Source organism: Macrobrachium nipponense, chromosome 21 (genome assembly GCF_015104395.2).
Source record: "Macrobrachium nipponense isolate FS-2020 chromosome 21, ASM1510439v2, whole genome shotgun sequence".
Taxonomy (NCBI): Eukaryota; Metazoa; Arthropoda; class Malacostraca; order Decapoda; family Palaemonidae; genus Macrobrachium; species Macrobrachium nipponense.
In genome coordinates, this window is record NC_087212.1 from 59,368,714 (window position 1) to 59,389,822 (window position 21,109).

At 37.9% G+C, this 21,109-nt stretch overlaps 1 protein-coding gene and 1 long non-coding RNA gene across 3 annotated transcripts in view; one reads left to right on the top strand and one right to left on the bottom strand.

The window, feature by feature from the left end:
* The window catches only part of LOC135198062 (uncharacterized), a 117,006-nt gene that overhangs the window by 57,578 nt on the left and 38,319 nt on the right, over positions 1-21,109 (bottom strand). For both annotated transcript variants that reach the window (XR_010310714.1, XM_064225461.1), the window contains exon 2: positions 10,213-10,540. Coding sequence is in view for 1 of the 2 variants with exons in the window: in XM_064225461.1 (XP_064081531.1) it covers positions 10,213-10,242 (30 nt within the window). In the remaining variant the exon portion in view is untranslated. The remainder of the gene's footprint in view (positions 1-10,212; positions 10,541-21,109) is intronic.
* LOC135198063 (uncharacterized) overlaps positions 1-21,109 on the top strand; it is a 119,350-nt gene that overhangs the window by 28,319 nt on the left and 69,922 nt on the right. The window contains exon 2 of the long non-coding RNA XR_010310715.1: positions 9,322-9,386. This is a non-coding gene — a long non-coding RNA (uncharacterized LOC135198063). The remainder of the gene's footprint in view (positions 1-9,321; positions 9,387-21,109) is intronic.

Below are 21,109 nucleotides of genomic sequence, written 5' to 3' on the forward strand. Positions count from 1 at the left end.
TATATATATATATATATATATATATATATATATATATATATATATATATATGTACGTATGTATGTATCATTATGAATATACTACTGAGCATCGAGTGTAAATTTATCCGTATACAAATAAAGAGAATTTGCAGAAAAGAACATAACTCGTACTGTTAACAATTACGTTATTTTGATGGCAATATTGACAATGGCGAATGAACTCGTTTTTCACTTTTTCTTCGTTGTTGTGTACCTGTATATTCGTGTGAGCCTACAGAAAAAAAATTCAGTTCTTTTAACCTAAATTTATTCCGTATTTTAGATCTTTACTGATTCGTACAGATACGTGCACTTTTCTAAGATCGCTCTGGTGGGGTCAGGTAGAAAAGGCAGAGTTGTCATATCTACGGATATGTCAGTTCCATTAAATGCTTCCCGCAGATATTATTCCTCTTAGGAGGATTCGCTTTAGACCTTTAGAGTCGAGGGACAGGATTTGCTTCTTCCCTGTTAACTTTATTTTAACATTTTCATTCCCGATTCTATTTAACTATTCCTTCTTTCTCTTTTTATAATTATAGATGCGCTGAATGGCCTGTTGGCTCCGGTGTTTGGACTTGAAACATAAATTTACAAGTCAATCGATCTATTATGCCCTTAGAAAAGACAACCCCTAATTCCTTCTTTGCATAACATTTTTATCAAAATCATCCAAGTCAGTCACAGGACTCACTTTCTCTCTTCTTTTTTGAAACAGGAGATTCCACTGTATTTCCTGCCTCTCTTGCTTCGTAAGTCTACGAATAGTCATTTCTGACACTTTTGTTGCTTCAGATGTTCTCTGAATAGCCTTCGAAATATCAGTTACAGGTCCTTCATGATGTTTTTATAAAATGAAGTATTTAGGAAATTGTAGACTATTTCCTTGGTTTCAGGTGGTGGGTGAAGACGTTTACGGCAGTCACTTGGGCTGGGCTGTCCATACTTATCAGAGTGGGTGATCGAGTGCGAGTATCCTTTAATGATATTGAGCATGACCTTTTAAATCCTCCAAAAAATCATAGGTCCCCTAAACTCAGATGTGGCATCGCCGGGGAAAAAATATGCCATATCTTCATTTTCATTAATGAAACTGGTGTTTTAACGAAGAATATACGAAATAATATATATTCAAAATATCTGATGCAAACAAAGAACCACATTTCAAGAAATTAAAACTATTTCAATAGATTCCATGAAGCTAATATGATTACCATAACATGAAAATTGGCAACGTATGATATCTGTACAAGCCACACCACAGCGATCTTAGAAAAGTAAACGCACTATAGTTGTTGTTTTGTAATTTTCCTATTGTTTACTAAAAATGATTTTTTAAATTTATCTAATCGCCTATGTTGGGTTGCTTAACTAGTTAATGGCCTGTTTTTGGTTTTCGTTTGCATTGCACACTTTATGACTGAAAGGATGAAGACAATAATAATAATATAAGAAGAAATTGCTGAAGCAAGTTTTAGGACTGCAGTGAGAATGACTTTAAAAGAAATTGTGAGCATTAGTTTGTTTTACCTTTTATTAAATAATAATAATAATAATAATAATAATAATAATAATAATAATAATAATAATAATAATAATAATAATAACGATAGGTAATTGGAAATCTAATCCGGTGTACAAGAACATAACTATATATTTTGATCAAATTTGACGGCAGTCAATTTAGTAACTTTTACAGGACTGTAGAACAGAATTAAAATTATTTTTTTTTTAGTTTGTTTTTGGGGGAGGATGGATGTGTGATTCCGGGTATAGGGTTTAAGTTGGGGCTGGGGGTGTGGGGTTGGGGGGGTTAATGGTGCAATGCCATGGGAGCGTTTTGGAATTTTCGTCTGTCGTCTTGGTGGACTATGCTTCAAATACTTGTGCTCTATCTTCGAAGAAGTCGGAGTTATTCAAAGCCAAAGTCCGGCAATTAAAAATAAAAAGAGCCATAAGAGCGAATGTAATGTAGTTCTACACTTCGTTGTGTTATGATAATATAATCTTACCATTGTGCCTCCTACCCATGACAGACGGGTGAAGTGATGAATTCCTGATAGATTGTTCACATGGAGTTCAAACTGGTTATATATAGATTGGCCTCTCCTTGCTTTGCCATTTCGAGCTCGGCCTTTACTCCCGGCTAATTCATGTTGTTCTTGCGCTTTTTTTTCTATTTTATTTTACGTTTTTTACTCCACGAGCTGTCTCCTCGAGCTGTCTGCCTTGTAGACTGCTTCGGCGAGGCAGCAAAGAATTGAGGAACAGGAACAGTAACTAGATTGGTCAGGTTCTATTATTGACAAAGCAATTTCAGAAATTCTGACTCATGTCTTAAAGAACGCCTGTTGGTTAAGCATTTCTTGTTTCAGTCTTTCTGTTTTCTTGCATGTTTTTCGTTTTGTTTAATTATAATAATAATGATAATAATAATAGGAGGAGGAGGAGGAAAAGGAAAAAAACCTGGAACAGGAGTAGCGTACCAACAGGTTTGATCAGTCGTTCATACATTGACTTCTTCTTGCTAATTTGTTAATTAATAAACGCACGGCTACGCAAAGTATTTAAAGTGGAATACCTTCACTTCTTTTAACGCCTGTGGATTAGGCAAGAAAAAATGGCTCACCAAGAGCATCCAGCTTGGTCTCATTCATGGACATTGACAGCCACTTTAGCCTGTGATTGAGCCCTTCAGCTTGGGTGTTGTATCCAGACCTCCCTTGGACTGAAAACTATTAGAATTTAGCTTTCGAATTATTTAGGCCAGTTGACTAAGGGGAAAAGAAAATCGCGTAAGGAAAGAAGAGGAATGTGACTGAAAGTTATAAATAGAGGACTACTGTGAGGAGTGAAAATTGTTTCAGGGAGGAGTGACCCAGTTTTTGTATAATTGGGAGTTGAGCGGCTGCTTCTGACGAAGTTTTCATATTAGGCCTGAAGGGGAAATGATGTATTTAAGTGTTTGCGTCGTCATTTTGCTGTAGATTGCGCCTTTAAGGGCTGAAGATGAAAGCGGCTGGTATCTTGCCCGAGCAAGTGTGCTTTTCATAGAATAGACTTGTTGAAATAAAGAATTTTTACAGCAGGGTTGTTGGTGAAAGGTTATGGGTTTAATACGAAATGATGGAGCCACCTTAGTCAGGAAATGTCGTAAAGATTTTTGATGATACGTTTTACTAGTACGTTCAGAATTCGAAGATATTTTTTCTTTCGCCAGTCGAGTAAGTTGCAAGTCAAAAGATTTTTTTTTGACCACCCAAGTTTGCAGTCGCTATATTTTTACAGTTATGCCGTTCGTAAAAATCAGTAGAAATTTAATTTGACGAAAGTTTTATTGTACTTTGTATTAGTGGCAATTTCGGAATCCCCATTATGTGAGGATTTATGGAACATTTGCTAGTTACCTGTTTTACCCCATATACTCAGTCCCAATAGGGGGTCGTGCCATCAATGCACCTCATGTGGTATTACTAAAGGGTCTCTGCAGCGTCTCTTCGGCCCCTGGCTACGACCTCTTTCATTCCTTTTTCTATACCTCCGTTCATATTCTCTTTTTTCCAGCTGACGTTCAACCCTCTCTAAGGAGAGTTTACACTAGGCTTCAGCCCACACTGCATGCGTAAGGCTCTTCACCAACTCCTCCCGAATTCTTGTTAGCCCCACCTACTGAACTGCTCATCAAGAGTTATGCCACACCACTGAGTCACCCTAATGAGCAATCCAGTAGGCGGGGCTAACAAGAATTTGGGAGGAGTTGGTGATGAGTCTTACACATGCAGCGTGGGGTGAAGCCTAGTGTAAACTCACCCTTAAGTGTCTGCGTACTGGAGCCCGACGAGGCTTATTACTGAGTGAGCTTAAAAGCAGAAGCTTCTTTTCATAATAGAAGATCAAATACATTGCTGCCTGCTGAGAAGACATGCCTCCATGATCTTATCTTGATTTGTTGCTGTTCTTTGACAACAATTAGCTAGTTAATCACAGGATTTTAGTCTGCATGGGGTCACTTTGTGATTCTTTCTAAATATTGCTTGTGAAAATGAAGATGTTTCGCATTTCACTATTCTCAAGTAAAGATATTTTCTGATCGCATGAACAGAGAGTTGATGGAAAATGACGTACTGACATTTAGTAGTTTTGCATCGTTACGGTCTTGACATTTTAATCAGCAAGGGAAGTTTATTCGTGGATGTAATAAAATCCTCAAGAACTCTGGGACCACCCTGGTCGAGATGGTTCAGTATTTTGACTGGCAAAGTCAATATCAAGTTATCGCCTTTGGAAATGTTATAAAAGAAGTTTCCTAATCAAGAAACTTGCCTTCTCCGCCCACAGCGAATATCGGATCATTCATTACTCGTCTAGAATACGCCTTGCCGTGTCATGATGCGGCTTCTTGAAATCCAATTTGGATTTGTGACAGTGAAAGTGGGCTAGGCAAATTGGTGGTTTGAGACAGAACTAGAGATGAATATCAGTATAATAACGAGCAGTTTACATCATTATAGTTATCGTTAACGAATTCCTTATTTGGACTCGCCGTTACCCAGCCGTGGACCAGCGTCCCTTACCACTGACCTCAGCATAGTTTGCACTGTGAAGGCCCTTAATTTGATCTTCGGGGCGGTATGAATTGCCGAAGGGTCGTGACTAATCACCTTGATTCTTATACCATCAGTTAATGTCATTTAAAAAGTTGCCAATTAATGGCTCTGCATCCCTTCATTAGATGAAACAGGCAGGAAAAAGAAGATTGAAAGAATTTCCCACAGCATTTGTTCTGGCGAATGTCTTCAGGCAACGGAAACAGAAAGGAAACATTGCAACTGGAAATATTTACTTCACGAGAGATTGGGAAAGTGCACCTGCGTAAAATCCCTTAACAAATTTCAACATAACCTTGTTTGGGTACTCATAATTAAGCATATTTAACATCCCACTCTGGTTTTTATAGTGTGCTCTAAGACACTACCCAAATAGTTTGTGTTATTCTAATGTAATTGGTTTTACGATTTCCTATTAGAAAATTGTATACTATATCGTTATCTTTAGTTAGGAGACAGGGGTACAAGTTCCTTGTTGATGTAGGAGGAAGAGATCAATATAGTGATCTTTACAATGAAACTCATCGCATTAGTGTAGCGAGGGTCGGAATAGGTTTATCCAAACCTTTACTTGTTAAGGCGGACATATCCTGTCTATGGAATCATAGACACCATTTGAACTTCGGCACCTTGATATTGTAGTGCTACTTTTCAATTGTTTCGTTGGATGGTCTCTTTCCTTGGCTCTTAGAGCAAAGAAAAGAGATAAAGAGTCAGAAATGAACGTAACTAAGCAAAATTGGTGTTTACAGATTGAAAGCTGGTCTGTAGATATTATTAATGTTTAAGATCGCGTTCATGCAATTTATTCTTGAGAGTTTAGTTTTGAACTATTCGTATCCGAAAGCTTAACAAGGACAGGTACCGCAGGGTGTGTTTCGTTAAACGGAGAAAAACTGGTTTAAACACAACAGCGCACTCGTAACCTCTCGGAAAAAGCTTCTATGGACTAAGACATGGTAGCGTGAAAAGGTTGCTCAACATCTTATGACTTTCTTTTTCTTATACGCAGAAGATGTGTATAAAAACAGCGGCCACTCCCTTTTGTTAAATGTGATGCTGGCAGAAGACATTCTGTGTGGCAAGAAATTGTGAACGGGTCGCTACCGTTTGTGTGTCGTTCGGAGCATTCGGCTCGGAAAAGGAAAGTGCCTCAAATCGAAAATGATACGAGACGAATGAACCGAGTTTTTTTGTATTTATATATATTCTTTGGTGGCTATTATATAAATGTTCACAATTAGTCTGCTTTAAACTCAATCTTTTTATTAATGAACCTACCTAGTATTAACAGTCATTCAAGTATATTTTCTGCCACAAAATTAGTAAGGTCTTTGACACATTCTGTACTAGAACAGAAAGGGGTGGGCAGCGCTACATCTCTTTTATAATTTTTAAAATCTTTTTTGGCTCGACGGAGAAACGCGTTAAATTTCGTTCGTTGCAATCATAATTCTGTTTCTGTCAAAACTAAAAAGTATAAAATAAAAAATATGAACAGATTTTTAAAAATACTTTTATTAAAATGCACCAAAACGTCGAAATTAAATTTCTGAGACACATCAGGATTTTCTTACAATTAATCATGTCGACAAAAAGTAAAATCGTGGGGCCAAACATGGAAGGAAATGCTATAATAAAATGAACAGAAATATATATATGTCTTTCCTTGTAGCATTTCGTTCCCTGTTTGGTATTTACGCTTTTATTATTGTAGACACGATTAATTGTAAGAAAATCCTGATGTCTGAAAATTATATTTACTCTTCAGTGTATTGTGATGAAAGCGTGTTTGAAAAAATCTCTCTTTACATATGTATTTTTTCCTATCTCGTTCACGAAACGCAACGCTACTTAGGTACTTGAAGTCTCTCATCAGGCGGTCGGTGAGGTCATGTCGAACTACCAAGTAACCCTTCTCTTCTCAAGTCTTTTTCTCTATTGTTTTTTTTTCCAGGTCTCCCATGAGGCTTCACATTTCATAATATTTTCTTTAGTTACACTTCAGATTACGCTAATTTCGGGTTCACTGTTTACTTGAGTATATAAAGTCATCAAGTAAACTGGAACGTAAGAGTGCTTTATTCTTCATTATAGTGAAAGCTGATACATTACTCACCATGAGATATTGTGGTAATATGATTTTACGATGCCAGTTTTCAGCGTTCCTAGGAAGATGGCACTGATGGCAAATCAAAGGAGAAATACGTGACTTAGGTTTTGGCTACATTGCTAAAAGTTCAAATGTTTTGGATAAGGTAGAGAGTTGTCAAGAGAACACGGTAGAAAAGTTGGAGTGAGCACTGTTCCAAAGGTCACTCTTGTCTATTTAATTGTTAGAGTGAAGGTGAAATATTCTCTGATAAAGGCATAGTACTCTAACACGCCAAAGGTCTAGTATATTGAAGGAAAGGGCCAACATATGCAGACCAAGGATACTGCTTAGTTGTCATACCGGACTCGGAGCTTAATATATATATATATATATATATATATATATATATATATATATATATATATATAAAGATATATGCCACGAAGGAAAAATAAACGAAGGAGTAACTAAGAGACCTTTCGACGTTTCCACGTCCTTTACTAAGCAAAACTGACATACATGAGGGAAAAGACAAAACAAGAAGATTCGCATAACTGACAGATAGGGATTATAAAGAGATTAGTACCTAGAATCCGACACACCTGGAAGATAAGTAACCTTCCCAAACAAGCATAAACAATGGGTGCGCTTAAAAGTTAAGATAACCATCTCAGATACAAGGACAAGACAATTAAAGAATTATAGGTGACAGCTGTTCAGAACTTTGGTAAACAAAACGATATTCACAATACATATTCACAATACAGGTTAGACATACATTACAACGAAGATAACTCTAAGGCAGCTAATTTTTATTTAAGTCTGTAATTATATCTTTGAGGTCATTCTTAAACATGTTACAAATACAAGGGTCTAAATGAAAATAACCAGGTACCATCGATTAAGTTTACTCTAGAATTAGAAAAAGACAATTGCCTCACTTTCTTAGATGTTTTGATACATAGAGAACCATTTCAATGTAAATTCAGTATTTATAGGAAACCGACCAACAACTTAACTTATGTTCATTTCTTCTCAGGCCACCATCTTAACATAAAAATATCAATTTTTTCTTCTATGTTTTTACGAGCATTGCGCATTGTCAGTCCCCAATATTTGGATCAAGAAATTGAATACAGAAAAATGAAAAATAGGAAAGATTTTATGCTATCCTTCACATATATTAGATATTTGTTATAATAAAGCCCACAAAAAGTTTTATAGTGTAAGTAACACGCAGAAAGAAAATTTTAAGAACATTCTTAGTTTGCCTTATTTTAACGGATTTGAAACCATTAAACCATTGTTAAAAGCTTTTAATGTCAACCTTGTTTTCTCTTATAATAACACACTAAAATGAATGTTAATAAAAAATAGCCCCAGAGAAAGCAACAACATAATATACAAAATTCCATGTATGGATTGTCCCTCATTTTATCTCGGACAGTTTAGCAAGGGCCTAGAAGTAAGGCCAAGCCAGCATAAATATTCTGTAAAAACTGGGCAAACATCTAATGCAATATTCATTCATTTAAGTGAAAACAACCACCGAATAAATTGGGTTGGTAGTTCAGTAATTGCAAGGTCAAGAGATGTCTTACCACGAAAGCTTTTAGAATCTGCTTTAATACAACTTACTTTTCATTGTAATTTCAGTGTTAGTCGTGGCCTTTTTCATTTAGACCCTAGTATTTGTAACATGTTTAAGAATGACCTCAAAAATATAATTACAGACTTATATAAAAATTAGCTGCCTTAGAGTTATCTTCGTTGTAATGTATGTCTAACCTGTATTGTGAATATGTATTGTGAATATGGTTTTGTTTACCAAAGTTCTGAACAGCTGTCACCCATAATTCTTTAATTGTCTTGTCCTTGTATCTGAGATGGTTATCTTAACTTTTAAGTGCACCTATTGTTTATGCTTGTTTGGGAAGGTTACTCATCTTCCAGGTGTGTCGGATTCTAGGTACTAATCTCTTTATAATCCCTATCTGTCAGTTATACAAATCTTCTTGTTTGTCTTTTCCCTCATGTATGTCAGTTCTGCTTAGTAAAGGACGTGGAAACGTCGAAAGGTCTCGCAGTTACTCCTTCGTTTATTTTTCCTTCGTGGCATATATCTTTATTTATGGATTTATCACGTTCCTAACTTTTGTGATTCAGTCATATATAATATTAAATATATATATATATATATATATATATATATAATATATATATATTCTACATATAATACACATATATATACATATATATATATATATATATATATATATACTATATATATATATATATATATATTATATATATATATATACAATATCGCAAAGAATGTTCGTTCAAAACTTAGACTCAAGTGGAAAATGTTACTTTAGCAAGACCTAACAAATGCAAGCAGAATATCGCTTCAGTGGAATTATGATACCTTTAAAAAGCGGTTTTTGAATTATTTGATTCAAGACATTATTATTATTATTATCATTATTATTATTATTATTATTATTATTATTATTATTATTATCGACAACTTCAGAAACAATGTCAGTAATATATACCAGACTGTCTGATTTGATTGTGTTCCCCTGTTGTTTTTCAGGTGGGCTCAATTAAAGTCCCTGGTATTGTCGAGGCTACAAGCACTGGCCAACTTTGATCACTTTGGTAAGTGATGAATGGTAGTACATAGTATACTGTTAACATTTCAGTGAACACATGAAGATGTCGGGAGGTTGAATGTTCTGAGTTGAGTCGGTATCGGCTCATTATCGTGAAAAAGGTAAAAAATTGCTGCAGAGTAAACGGGAATTTCCTTGAAAATCAATAGATGTATTTTGTTTATTGGTGGCTTCGGTTTTTATTACTCATTTTTTGTTTGAAGTAGACCGGATTCCTCGCTGGTGCGAGTGATGGATGACCAGATTGGGTATTTCAAAACTCCGGTTTTGTCGAGTCACCTCGTCAGTTTCTGTTCCTGGAGTTATATTCATTTTTTACCTCTTTTGTGGCTTGGTTATATCAATTGGTTAATTCTGTTAATTAACTCTAAAAGCTTCCTTGTGGGGGACAGTACCGTCAGTGCACCTCAAGTGGTGCACTGTAGGCATTACTATAGGTTGTTTGTAGCGTCACTTCAGCCCCTAACTCCCTCTATCCACTGTTTTGCGTTTTACTTTACCTCCATTCGCATTTCCATCTCGCTATCCAGCCACTCCAACTCCCTCTTTTCTTTGTCTGAAGCGCTGAATGTGTCGAAGGGACGTAGTGCACGGCTGTAGAGCTTCATTTTCATTATTCAAAACCACTAAGAGTTCAAGGACATATATTGCAAATATTCGTGAAAATACTCGAAATGTTTTCGAAGACGCTTGACCACTGATTTACAATCACGATTTGGAATGGCATCATAGAAGTTGAGGGCGAACATTCGATACGTTTGACCTTAAGACTTCATAAACCAAACTCCCAAAACAATGTCACTGCAACTTACCAGGATCGCGAACTGATGCTGTCGCCTCATCGTGAAGTCGTACCGAACAGTGGCTGGGATATCAAAGACTAATCCTGGTCCTAAGGACGTCGGCGTTTTTCGGCTTCCCTGCCAAAGGCGGCCCGTGACGTCGAATCCCACCGGCCTTGAATTGTTATCTTGGTCTGTTTTTTCGGGGAATTTTTGTATGAGTTTCCGAGACCCCGGGATTCTGTTGATGTTTTTGCTGTTATTCTTGTTGCTGGTCCCTCACTCGCCAGGGTCTGCAATCGTCTCGGGTTTCTTTTTAGAAGATCATTCAGGTCGTCAAACCCGTCGGAAAGTTCGTCTGGAAAGAAGAGAGGGCTTCTGTTATGGCTCAACAGTTGGGAAAATTGCTTTCAGCAGGAGAACTAAAATTCGCTAAGTGGTTTAGCTGACTGGATGTTTACTCTATTGGGCTTTTGGAATACCGAAAATAAAATGTGCAGTATTTTGTGAAGGCATATAGTACATAAAACAAAAAATGCTCTTATATACAAACATATAAATATAGTTACGTATATAAACCCAACAAAAAGTAGGAAACAAATAAGGCAAATGAAGATGTGTTACGAGACCATAGTAATAACTCCAGTTATATATATATATATATATATATATATATATATATATATATATATATATATATATGCATATGTATATATATATATATATATATATATATATGTGTGTGTATATATTATATAATGATGGGAATAACACTAAGAGACAGAAAAAGAGCAACATGGATACGAGAGCAAACTAAATTAGAGGATATTCTAACAAAAAGTAGGAAAAAGAAATGGGCGTGGGCAGGACATATAATGAGATTGTCGGATAATAGATGGGCGAAAAGAATAACAGAATGGGTCCCTAGAGATTGAATACGAAACAGGGGAAGGAAGAGAAGATGATGGATTAAAGAAGTAAGAAAATTTGCGGGTATAGAATGGCATAGAAAGACCACAAACAGACGGGAGAGGAAGGACATTCTGAGGCCTTTGTCCTGTAGTGGACTAATATCACCTGTTTCCTAATTTTTGTTGGGTTTATATGCATATTTTATAAGACATGTGTAAGCTTACATATAAGCCCGCTGTGTATACATCTTTATACAGGTATGTTTACTTGCTGGAGAATAAATACGCACGCAGAACGTGAGCAGTGAAATAGTTTGGATTTTACAATTTCTTTTTTGTTTATTTTTTCTTCAGAACGAAATGAAAATATTTGTTAGATAAATGACCGTGTTCATTTTAGAGGTCAGTGAGCTTTTGGGTAATCTGCTTTCCTATGGGTGTGACCTTATGGATAATGTGTTACTTGCTTTATTGTTATTTATTTATTCAGTAAATGAAACCTATTCTTATGAAAAAAACCCACGGGGCCATTGACTTGAAATTCAAGCTTCTAAAGAACATGTTGGCTTCACCCTCCCACCAAAGATCCCACACCGCTGCAGTAACTGTTCATAATACAGAGCTAGTGATTTTTCATCGCCTGGGGGAGGCGCGAACTCATTACATCAGAGTGGCATACCGTGACACTAACCACTATACCAGCGACCAGTATAAATAGTGTTTTGAAAAGGTCAGATGTTTAGGTGTACGAATAGAAGCTAATTCTCTCTCTCTCTCTCTCTCTCTCTCTCTCTCTCTCTCTTAACATGCAGGTGTTTGTAGAAGCGGATCTTGTCTTAAAGGTTAAGGATCGCTGTGGAAGAACAGAAGGGGCCTTGCGGACGATTGTTACAGAACAGAGCAGGAGTGAAGCCTTCGATTTGCTTTTGCTATAGAGGATATATAAAGAAAGTGTTTGGTATTATTGTTATTATTAATCTTACATTTTTTTTTATTTTGTCAGTTAATCGATATCATTAGCGTAGTTTTTCTTCAACTTGTAATGCCTAGTATTCATAATTGACATTATATATATATATATATATATATATATATATATATATATATATATGTATATATATATATATATATATATATATATATATATATATATGTTTGTGTGTGTGTCGATCAGTGTTCCTTGTCCTAAGACTGCGGTTCATTTCTTAGTTGTGTTTTAGCTGTGTTGTATATGTATTAATGTCGCGTGAATTTTATAGATCTTCCCTCGCCCAGTGGAAGCAAAAAATTAGCTAAGTTTTCACATGGCAAACAATTAAAGGAGAACGCGTTTTGCCTTTCAATGATTTTGTAGATTCAGTTTCATTCTCGTATAGGTGATTGAATTTAGAGATGGGTAAATTTTTTGAGAGAAACGTAAATTAAGAAAAAAGTAGTACAAATGGATGAAAGCTTATTGCTTTCCTGTAAAATTAAAAACGCAACGTTGTCTTGATTTCGTGATTAAGCGTCGATCATTTACGGAATATTGTAGAGGAGTATTTGTGGGCTGAATGGTCTTCAGTTTACTAGGAACAATTTTTCTTTTCTTATCAAGGATCTGACTCGTGTCTGAATTGTTGTTTTTCTGTCATTATTGACTGGCACATCTAACCTGCTATGCAGAAATTTCACAAATTGATATTAACTTCTACTCCGTTTATGCATCCATATGTAAATATACAGAAAACAACCAGTTTATGCATCCTTACATAAATATACAGAAAAACAACCGATATCGACATGTTGAATAATACCTTTATGTCAACGACAGTGGCCCATTTCAAGGTCTTGTGTTACACCCAGAACACGTTAACATAACTTTACATAAATTTACACCTGTAAAGTTATGTTAACATGTCCTTGATGTAAGACAGACCTTGAAATGGTCCAATGACACATATCCAAAGAGAGCGAAATTAGCGCTGTCGTTGATGTAAAGGTGCACCCAGGGGTGGAAAACAAATTTGTTTGTGTGCGCTGGCATCATTATTCAACCTGTCATTTCAGCCACGAAGTCCCTCAGGCTTTGCATCTTACAGAACTAACTGATCAAAGCTAGCGTCGACAGACAGATGCCGTGATGTAAACGATGTCCGCCCTTGACGTTTAACCAGTGTCGTTGATGTTGGTGGTGGCTTCTATTGCTCTGTTAAAATCATGATGCCATTTATCGGTTCCCTGTCCTTGCCATAAACTTTAGTGTTGCACAGCCAGGTTATTTCTAACCCATTTCTCAAGGGAAGAAGGTTGATGATCCTTCTTCCTCTCGTTTTATAAATTCCCCTAATAATACCCATTCCAACTACTGTCATATAGCATTTCAGTGGCGTGGTTGGTATGGTCTTTACATGCCACCTCGGTGGCCGCGAGTTCGATTCTCGACCATTCCATTGTGTATTTCTGGTGATAGAAGTTCACTCTCGAGGTGGTTCGGAAGTCACGTAAAGCCGTTGGTCCCGTTGCTGAATAACCACTGGTTCCATGCAACATAAAAACACCATACAAACAAAACTACTGTAATATAAGAGAACAACTGTACGAAACTGTAACGTAATTCAACTCAACCTGAGATATCATGAGCCTCGCGTCCCTAGCACCCGATTAAATGTTCATTGGCGGGAACGAAATGAGGCTGGCGACCAGAGAAGATGATTTTTGGAAGGCTAGGAAGGAACTCCCCTCCTCCTCCTCTATATTACTTCCCATCAACCGCTGCTTCCTTGGAGTAAGTCACGACTTCTCAACTGGCTTCTTTTTGAGAGTGCATCGTTGTTGCCATTCATGTCTTGTCTGTCTGTACTACTCTGCCCATGCAAACTCATACACACACGCACGTATATATTGTTACCTGATGGTGCAGTCCCATGTGGGAAGATATCGAGTTTTGTTGGAATGCTGGTCTGGTTCGTTACTTGAGGGGTTTGGGGGTGGAGAATGTTTAGAGTAAGAATTCTATTTTTTTTTTTTCCACACACCTGGGTTCTTTCTAAATGCTCAAGACTGCATTCCCTCCTGACTCATTGTTTCAGTTGAAATCAGTTTATTCAGTAATCAATTTAATGCTCCTGCTGTAGCCACCACAGATTTATCAGAACACAAAATCTCTCTCTCTCTCTCTCTCTCTCTCTCTCTCTCTCTCTCTCTCTCTCTCTCTCTCTCTTGGAAGGTTCTCTTGGATGTTCTAGAAAATGGGGTTTCATAACCCGAGGTTATGCTCTATCATACAAACGCACAGATGAAGAGTATCACGACCACAGCAAGTTTTTATGATCATCGATATTTTCTTTTTTCAAAGAAGCTTTAAATTCTCAAGATTACTTCAAATTACTAAGCACTCATGGACCAACTAAAAACTTTGGTGGCAACACTGGGTTTCCACTCTATATTTTTATTTGCATAAGGTGAAGGATTCCCTTACAATAACAAGCAGCTAAATGTACGAGAAAGAATGAAAATAAATCAAGTACGAACAATTACACAAAAGAATAACCTATGGTTAAAAATATAAAGGTTCATTATTTAAGCACAAAATTGAAAAATAGGTGGTTCTTAAAGGTAACATCATGCGCCAGTGACTGGAATTAAAATCCCTTCATTTCCCAATAGAATTACTGGAACTCGAGTTAGCTAAGCCTACTTTGGGAAATGCCTTAGATTCCATTGACAGAGAGAACAGAACCCCGTTGTGACTCAACGCACTTCTGTTTTCACAGAAACAAGACAATAACTCAACTGCAACCTCTCTCGAGCCTTGCATTCGCGCACAGCTACGTCGATTTTATGATAAAATACAAGACCCACAAAAACTTTATTACACTCAGTAATAACAAATATATAATCATTTAATGAAAACATTTCACAATACTGATAATGTTTCCCTAGACAGACTTTACTTCTTTTATATTAAAGTGTAAGTTGCTCAGTACTTCATCTTACTTTTTCCTTTGGTGAAACAACGACTCTCTCTCTCTCTCTCTCTCTCTCTCTCTCTCTCTCTCTCTCCTTGTCCCGAACTAGATAAATTCACGTACTCAACTTTTTTTGGCTTATACACCATGTCTTATGGCACGGGACGAGTCGGGTTTGGTGGAGGAAGAATTGGCGGTGGGTCTAGTGATGTCTCGGTCTCGTAATGTATTTAAAGGCAAGTGTATTGAGTAGGTCGCCCTTTGGGTGTCTCGGTCTCATCTACTGAAATCACAGTTCCTCGCTCTTCGTGTGCGGTTTTGACCTGGTCATCACATGACTTCTTCTTCTTCTTTCTTGCCAACTAATTAACTTCTTCACAAGTTTCGGTCGTCGAGGCCTATGCGAGGATACTCGAAGGACGGCCAGAGGAGAACTGGACTCATTCATTGAATTTCAGATTTCAGGCGATCGTGTTTTATTGCTCAGGTCTTGGCGTACAGTACAAGCCCTAAGATAGGCTTTTGGGGGGTTCTCCTTGCCTTGTTTTGTAGAGGGTGTCATGGAGCCATCTACGCACACACGCACACACACACACACATACACACATATATATTTATATATATTAAATGTGTATATACGTCTCAAGTATAAAAGGCCCATTAAAACACTCTAGTTTAAAGCTAAGGACTATATTTCGGTGGAATGACTCCCACCCTTATCAAGTAGGATGGAAGCGAGTCCACCGGAATACAGTCTTTATCTTTAAACCAGTGTTTTAATGGGCCTTTTATACTTGAGACGTATCATGTTTTAACAGAAGAATTTATTTACTTGTACTATATACGTATATAATATACATATGTTTTAGGAAGCTCACTAAAATTTGGAAAATCTTAATATTTTAGTGCACGGATACAGTGTTTATAATTTGCTATATACATATATGTATATAATTTGCACGAATTACTGCATGCTATAATAGCAAGATAGGCAGTAAATATATCAAGATGAAAATTGAATGTACTTTTTTAATGGCAAAATGTGAGAAGTAGATTCTGGTTCGAACATGACTTCGCCGAGAAAAGAAACCGAAGAGATTGTAGAAGATCGTCTTCCCTTGTGTCAAAAGCAGAATTGTGATCTGTATCGCTCTATCGTCCCCTGGTCTCACACGGCGCGGTCGTGATGTGAATTCAGACGCCTGCAGCGACGTTCTTTTGTTGTAACTGCCAGTAATATGTTCATGCGGTGTTCTCGCCAACAGGATTGGCTGTTTATTGGATTTCACTCAGAAATCCCTACAAGATAGCAATGATTAGTTTTTTCGTTATGAAGACAGCCTTCACCAGGGCTCTGAGTCATGTTTCCTCTGACATAACTCTTCTCAAAATGAGGATTGCGGACTTGATCACTACGAGTACGCAAACATATGTGGTTGTTCTTTGTGATTTAGATGTAAGTCACCGTAAGTGGTGTAGAAAGAGTGAATTTGGATGCAATTGGGGAGGGAAGAAGAGCGAGGATTGGTTTGGTACTTTCAAAATGTATCCTGCTTGTGACCTACGTACCGCAAATAACCGCAAAGTCCCATTTTGTTCTCATAGTCACAAGGTAAACCTGTGTTTGTGGGCAAAATTAGAGATGGCGACCCAAGCAGTTCAATTTACTTTTGGCTTCACGAGTAGAAGTTCTTTCCTCGTTTGTCGTCGCTAAACAGCTTTGTCCTTGGTAAGAATTTGTCTTTGTTTGGAGATGGCAATATATTTGATTGTTTATTGCGAAAGGACGCAACCAATTGGAAAATATACTCTATATACAGGCAAACGCTAGGTTTGGGTACATGACATAGCATAAACCATAATATACTGGTTCATTCACTAGACGCACCTAGGGCCAGAGTTCAGTCCTAAATATGGGAACATGTCCCCAAAAAAATCCAATTAGTCGACTGTGGCGTCTCACAACCTTTGCAGAAGGGGCATTATGCTTGCAACATCATCCTAAAACACTTGATGAAAACCTGAGCATGAAAGCATAACAATAGTTTAGCAGGCCCCAGCACAGAGGAGAAAATGCGTATGTATATATATATTATATATATATATATAACATATATTATATATAATAATATATATAAATGTAGTAATGTATGTACATACAACATACAAATGACATACATACATACATACATACATACATACATACATACATACATACATATAACGTTATTGCAAGATCAGTCGAAAATCATTGTAATTAAATGTTAATTTGTGTGTTACTTTTTTTTCAGTCAAATGTTTCTTACTGATGATATGATATTGAGTGACATGTTGTTTGTAGTCAAAAACACTGGAAGAAGATCATCATCTTAAACAAAACCATTCGTAACCTCGAGCTCTAGTCATGGGTGTCGATGTTAACGCAACTCATCGCTGCATGATGGTCATGGATTCTCTTCAAGAAAAAGCATTGGTTCCTTCGAACCAAAAAGACTCGTTCTCCTTGATTATTCGTCTTTCGTTCCACCAAATCCGACAAGGTACCACAGTCAGATCTGATATGACATGTCAGTGCGGGGAGACGTGTATTCAGTATTACTTTCTTGGGGTGACCAATATGAAAACTACTGCGTGTATGGTTGTTGTTGTTGCTTGTTGTGATGATTTCCAGGATGGCGGCAGTTTTCCAGCATGGCAGTGTTCTAGGATGGCAGTTGTTCTGGTGTCAGTTTTCTAGGATGGCAGTTGTCCCGGTGGCAGTTTTCCAGGATGCCATCTGTACTGGTGGTAGTTTTCCAGGATGGCAGTTGCCCTGGTGGCAGTGTTCCAGCATGGCAGTTGCCCTGGTGGTAGTGTTCCAGCATGGCAGTTGCCTTGGTGGTAGTGTTACAGCATGGCAGTTATGCACTGGTGGCACTGTTCCAGCATGGCAGTTGCCTTGGTGGCAGTGTTCCAGCATGGCAGTTGCCTTGGTGGCAGTGTTCCAGCATGGCAGTTGTCGTGTTGGCAGTATTCCAGCATGGCAGTTGCTCTGGTGACAGTGTTCCAGTTTGGCAGTTGGCCTGGTGGCAGTATTCCAGCATGGCAGTTGCCCTGGTGGCAATGTTCCAGCATGGCAGTTGTCGTGTTGGCAGTATTCCAGCATGGCAGTTGCTCTGGTGACAGTGTTCCAGTTTGGCAGTTGGCCTGGTGGCAGTATTCCAGCATGGCAGTTGCCCTGGTGGCAATGTTCCAGCATGGCAGTTGCCTTGGTGGCAGTGTTCCAGTATGGCAGTTTTCCAGGATGGCAGTTATGTCCTGGTAGCCGTTTTCCAGGATGGCAGTTTGGCAGTTATGCCCTGGTGGCAGTTTTCCAGGATGGCAGTTATGTCCTGGTGGCAGTTTTCCAGGATGGCAAGTTTGGCAGTTATGCCCTGGTGGCAGTTTTCCAGGATGGCAGTTATGCCCTGGTGGCAGTTTTCCAGGATGGCAGTTATGCCCTGGTGGCAGTTTTCCAGGATGGCAGTTATGTCCTGGTGGCAGTTTTCCAGGATGGCAGTTATGTCCTGGTGGCAGTTTTCCAGGATGGCAGTTATATCCTGGTAGCAGTTTTCCAGGATGGCAGTTTGGCAGTTATGCCCTGGTGGCAGTTTTCCAGGATGGCAGTTATGTCCTGGTAGCAGTTTCCCAGCATGGCACTTATGTCCTGGTGGCAGTTTTCCAGCATAGCAGTTGTCCCGGTGTCAGTTTTCTAAGATGGCATTTGTCCTGGTGGCAGATTTCCAGCATGGCAGTTGCCCTGGTGTCAGTTTTATAGGATAGCATCTGTCCTGGTGTCAGTTTTATAGGATAGCATCTGTCCTGGTGTCAGTTTTCCAGTATGGCAGTTGTCATGGTGGCAGTTTTTTCAGGATGGCATATGTCCTGGTGTCAGTTTTCCAGCATAGTTATTTTCTTGGTTAGAATTGTCAAACAGTGGTGACAACACAGATATTGAAGATCCCAAGAACTCTTAAAAGACTTTAATTGATCATTTAACTATGAATGTTACATCAGTGGCTGTGTAAACTTTTATGAGGTTACTGTTTATGCATGAATTGTAGAAACTTAGTCTTTAGGAGTAATCGTGTATTATTTGATGATTCGGTTATTTTGTTTTATCTGGTCTGCGCTCTAGCCGTTGGCTTTTGATCATAGCTCTTGTTAAATAGGCGTCATTTAGCAAAGATGATGAGTTAGTTTAGGATTGTATACTCTTGCTGTTGTTGATGTTACTTAAGCTGCTGTGGTGCTGTGACTTCCTCAGTATTGTGGGTCTCATGTACTGATTTGAATGTAACATCAAACATACTCTTTTTTTCCACTTGTGCTCCCATTTCCCTTTTGCTTTCTGTCATTGAAGTGCAGAGAGAGAGAGAGAGAGAGAGAGAGAGAGAGAGAGAGAGAGAGAGAGAGAGAGAGAATTCACTTTCGTAATTGATGTACCCCAAAAGCCAGCGTGTGGGTCACTGACACCTTTCAGCCGTCTTCCTTGCTGTTTTTGGGAGCGACTGTGTTTGACCTACAAGTGTCTTGTGTCAAATTTGTTTACTTTAAAGATGTGTCACGCCTGTCAATACCGGGAAATGGTGAAAATGTCTTTCAGGCAAGATACTAGCAGGGTCTTCCCCGCCACCCTACTCCCCGGACATCACAGAAAAAGTTCAGTCGCAAGTTTTTTTTTTTTTTTTTTTTTTTTTTTGAGATGACTATGACCAAGAATCATAATCGAACCGCGGAAAGATAATATTGGTTATTAAAAGAGGAAATGTGTCTCTATCACATTTTTGAAGGACTTCGTGACAAGGGCGCTCGTGGATCCGTTAAGCAAACTACTTATTCTTTTAAGATTTTTTTTATATAGAAAAACACAATGCCAGATCAATGGCATGACTAGAATAGTTGAATGACGGACTGTATTTGAGATGCCTGAGCAATCACTGATACAGATTTACCACATTTGCCGTGAAATGATGATAAAAAAAAATCTAGGAAATAATTGAAAATTGATACCAAAGCAGGATTTCTATCAAAACACTAAAACTTATGAAAAGAACCTACTAAACTAGAAGGCTGTATCACACACATTTTCGCCTGCAGTGTCCTTGCTTTCAAGGAAAAAATTAAGTGAGTTTACCCTAAAAATAGTGGGTGGGAGAATCGGTTAGTCACTGCTGACATTTTGAGAAAAGCTAAATGTCATTCCTTTCTGGGAAAAAGAGGGAGAGAGTACGGCTTTATCCCTCTCGTGCAAGGACGTTCTTGCCACTCATACCTCTCGTGCTTAGGTTTCCTCTTAATGCTGATTGAAAAGAAATTTCTTACCCTTTTGTGTGATTTTATTTATATCTTCAAGTAGAGCGTATTGCAGCGCTCCTAAAGGTTTTCAATATTGCTATATTCATATCTGTCATTGAATCATATATGCATTTATTGTTACTGATGTTTTCTTTATTGCTTTTTTTTTTTTTAACCGTGATCCTCTGAAGCAAGACTTCTTTTCAGATAATGATTCCATTTTCATTTGCGACTGATTATTCCCAGCTTCAGTTTTAATGCTTCAAAATTTCTGTCAGTTGAAAGTGAGTCAGAGTCCTTTTTGTTGTCCCGACTGGGAATTCTCCCGATTTCTGCTTTTTAGTTTCCTGGAAAAGAAAACTATTGAGATGGCTATTTGTCTGTCCGTCCACACTTTTTCTGTCCACCCTCAGATCTAGAAAGCTACTGGGGCTAGAGGGCTGCAAACTGGTATGTTGATCGTCCACCCCCTCCAATCATCTTTTAGCTCTCTAGCCTCAGTATTTTTTTTTTCATTTATTTAAGGTTAAAGTTAACCATGATCTTCAACAACACAGGCCGCCACCGGATTGTGGCTGAAAGTTTCCTGGGCCGCGGCTGGGAGTTTCATACAGCATTATAAGCTGTACAGAAAACTCGATTGCGCCGAAGAAACTTCGGCGCATATTTTACTGGTTATCACTTCAGCCTGGTTGGATGATCATGACTCTTTGTTATTTGGGTGCTTTACAGTGATAATGTGAACACAAT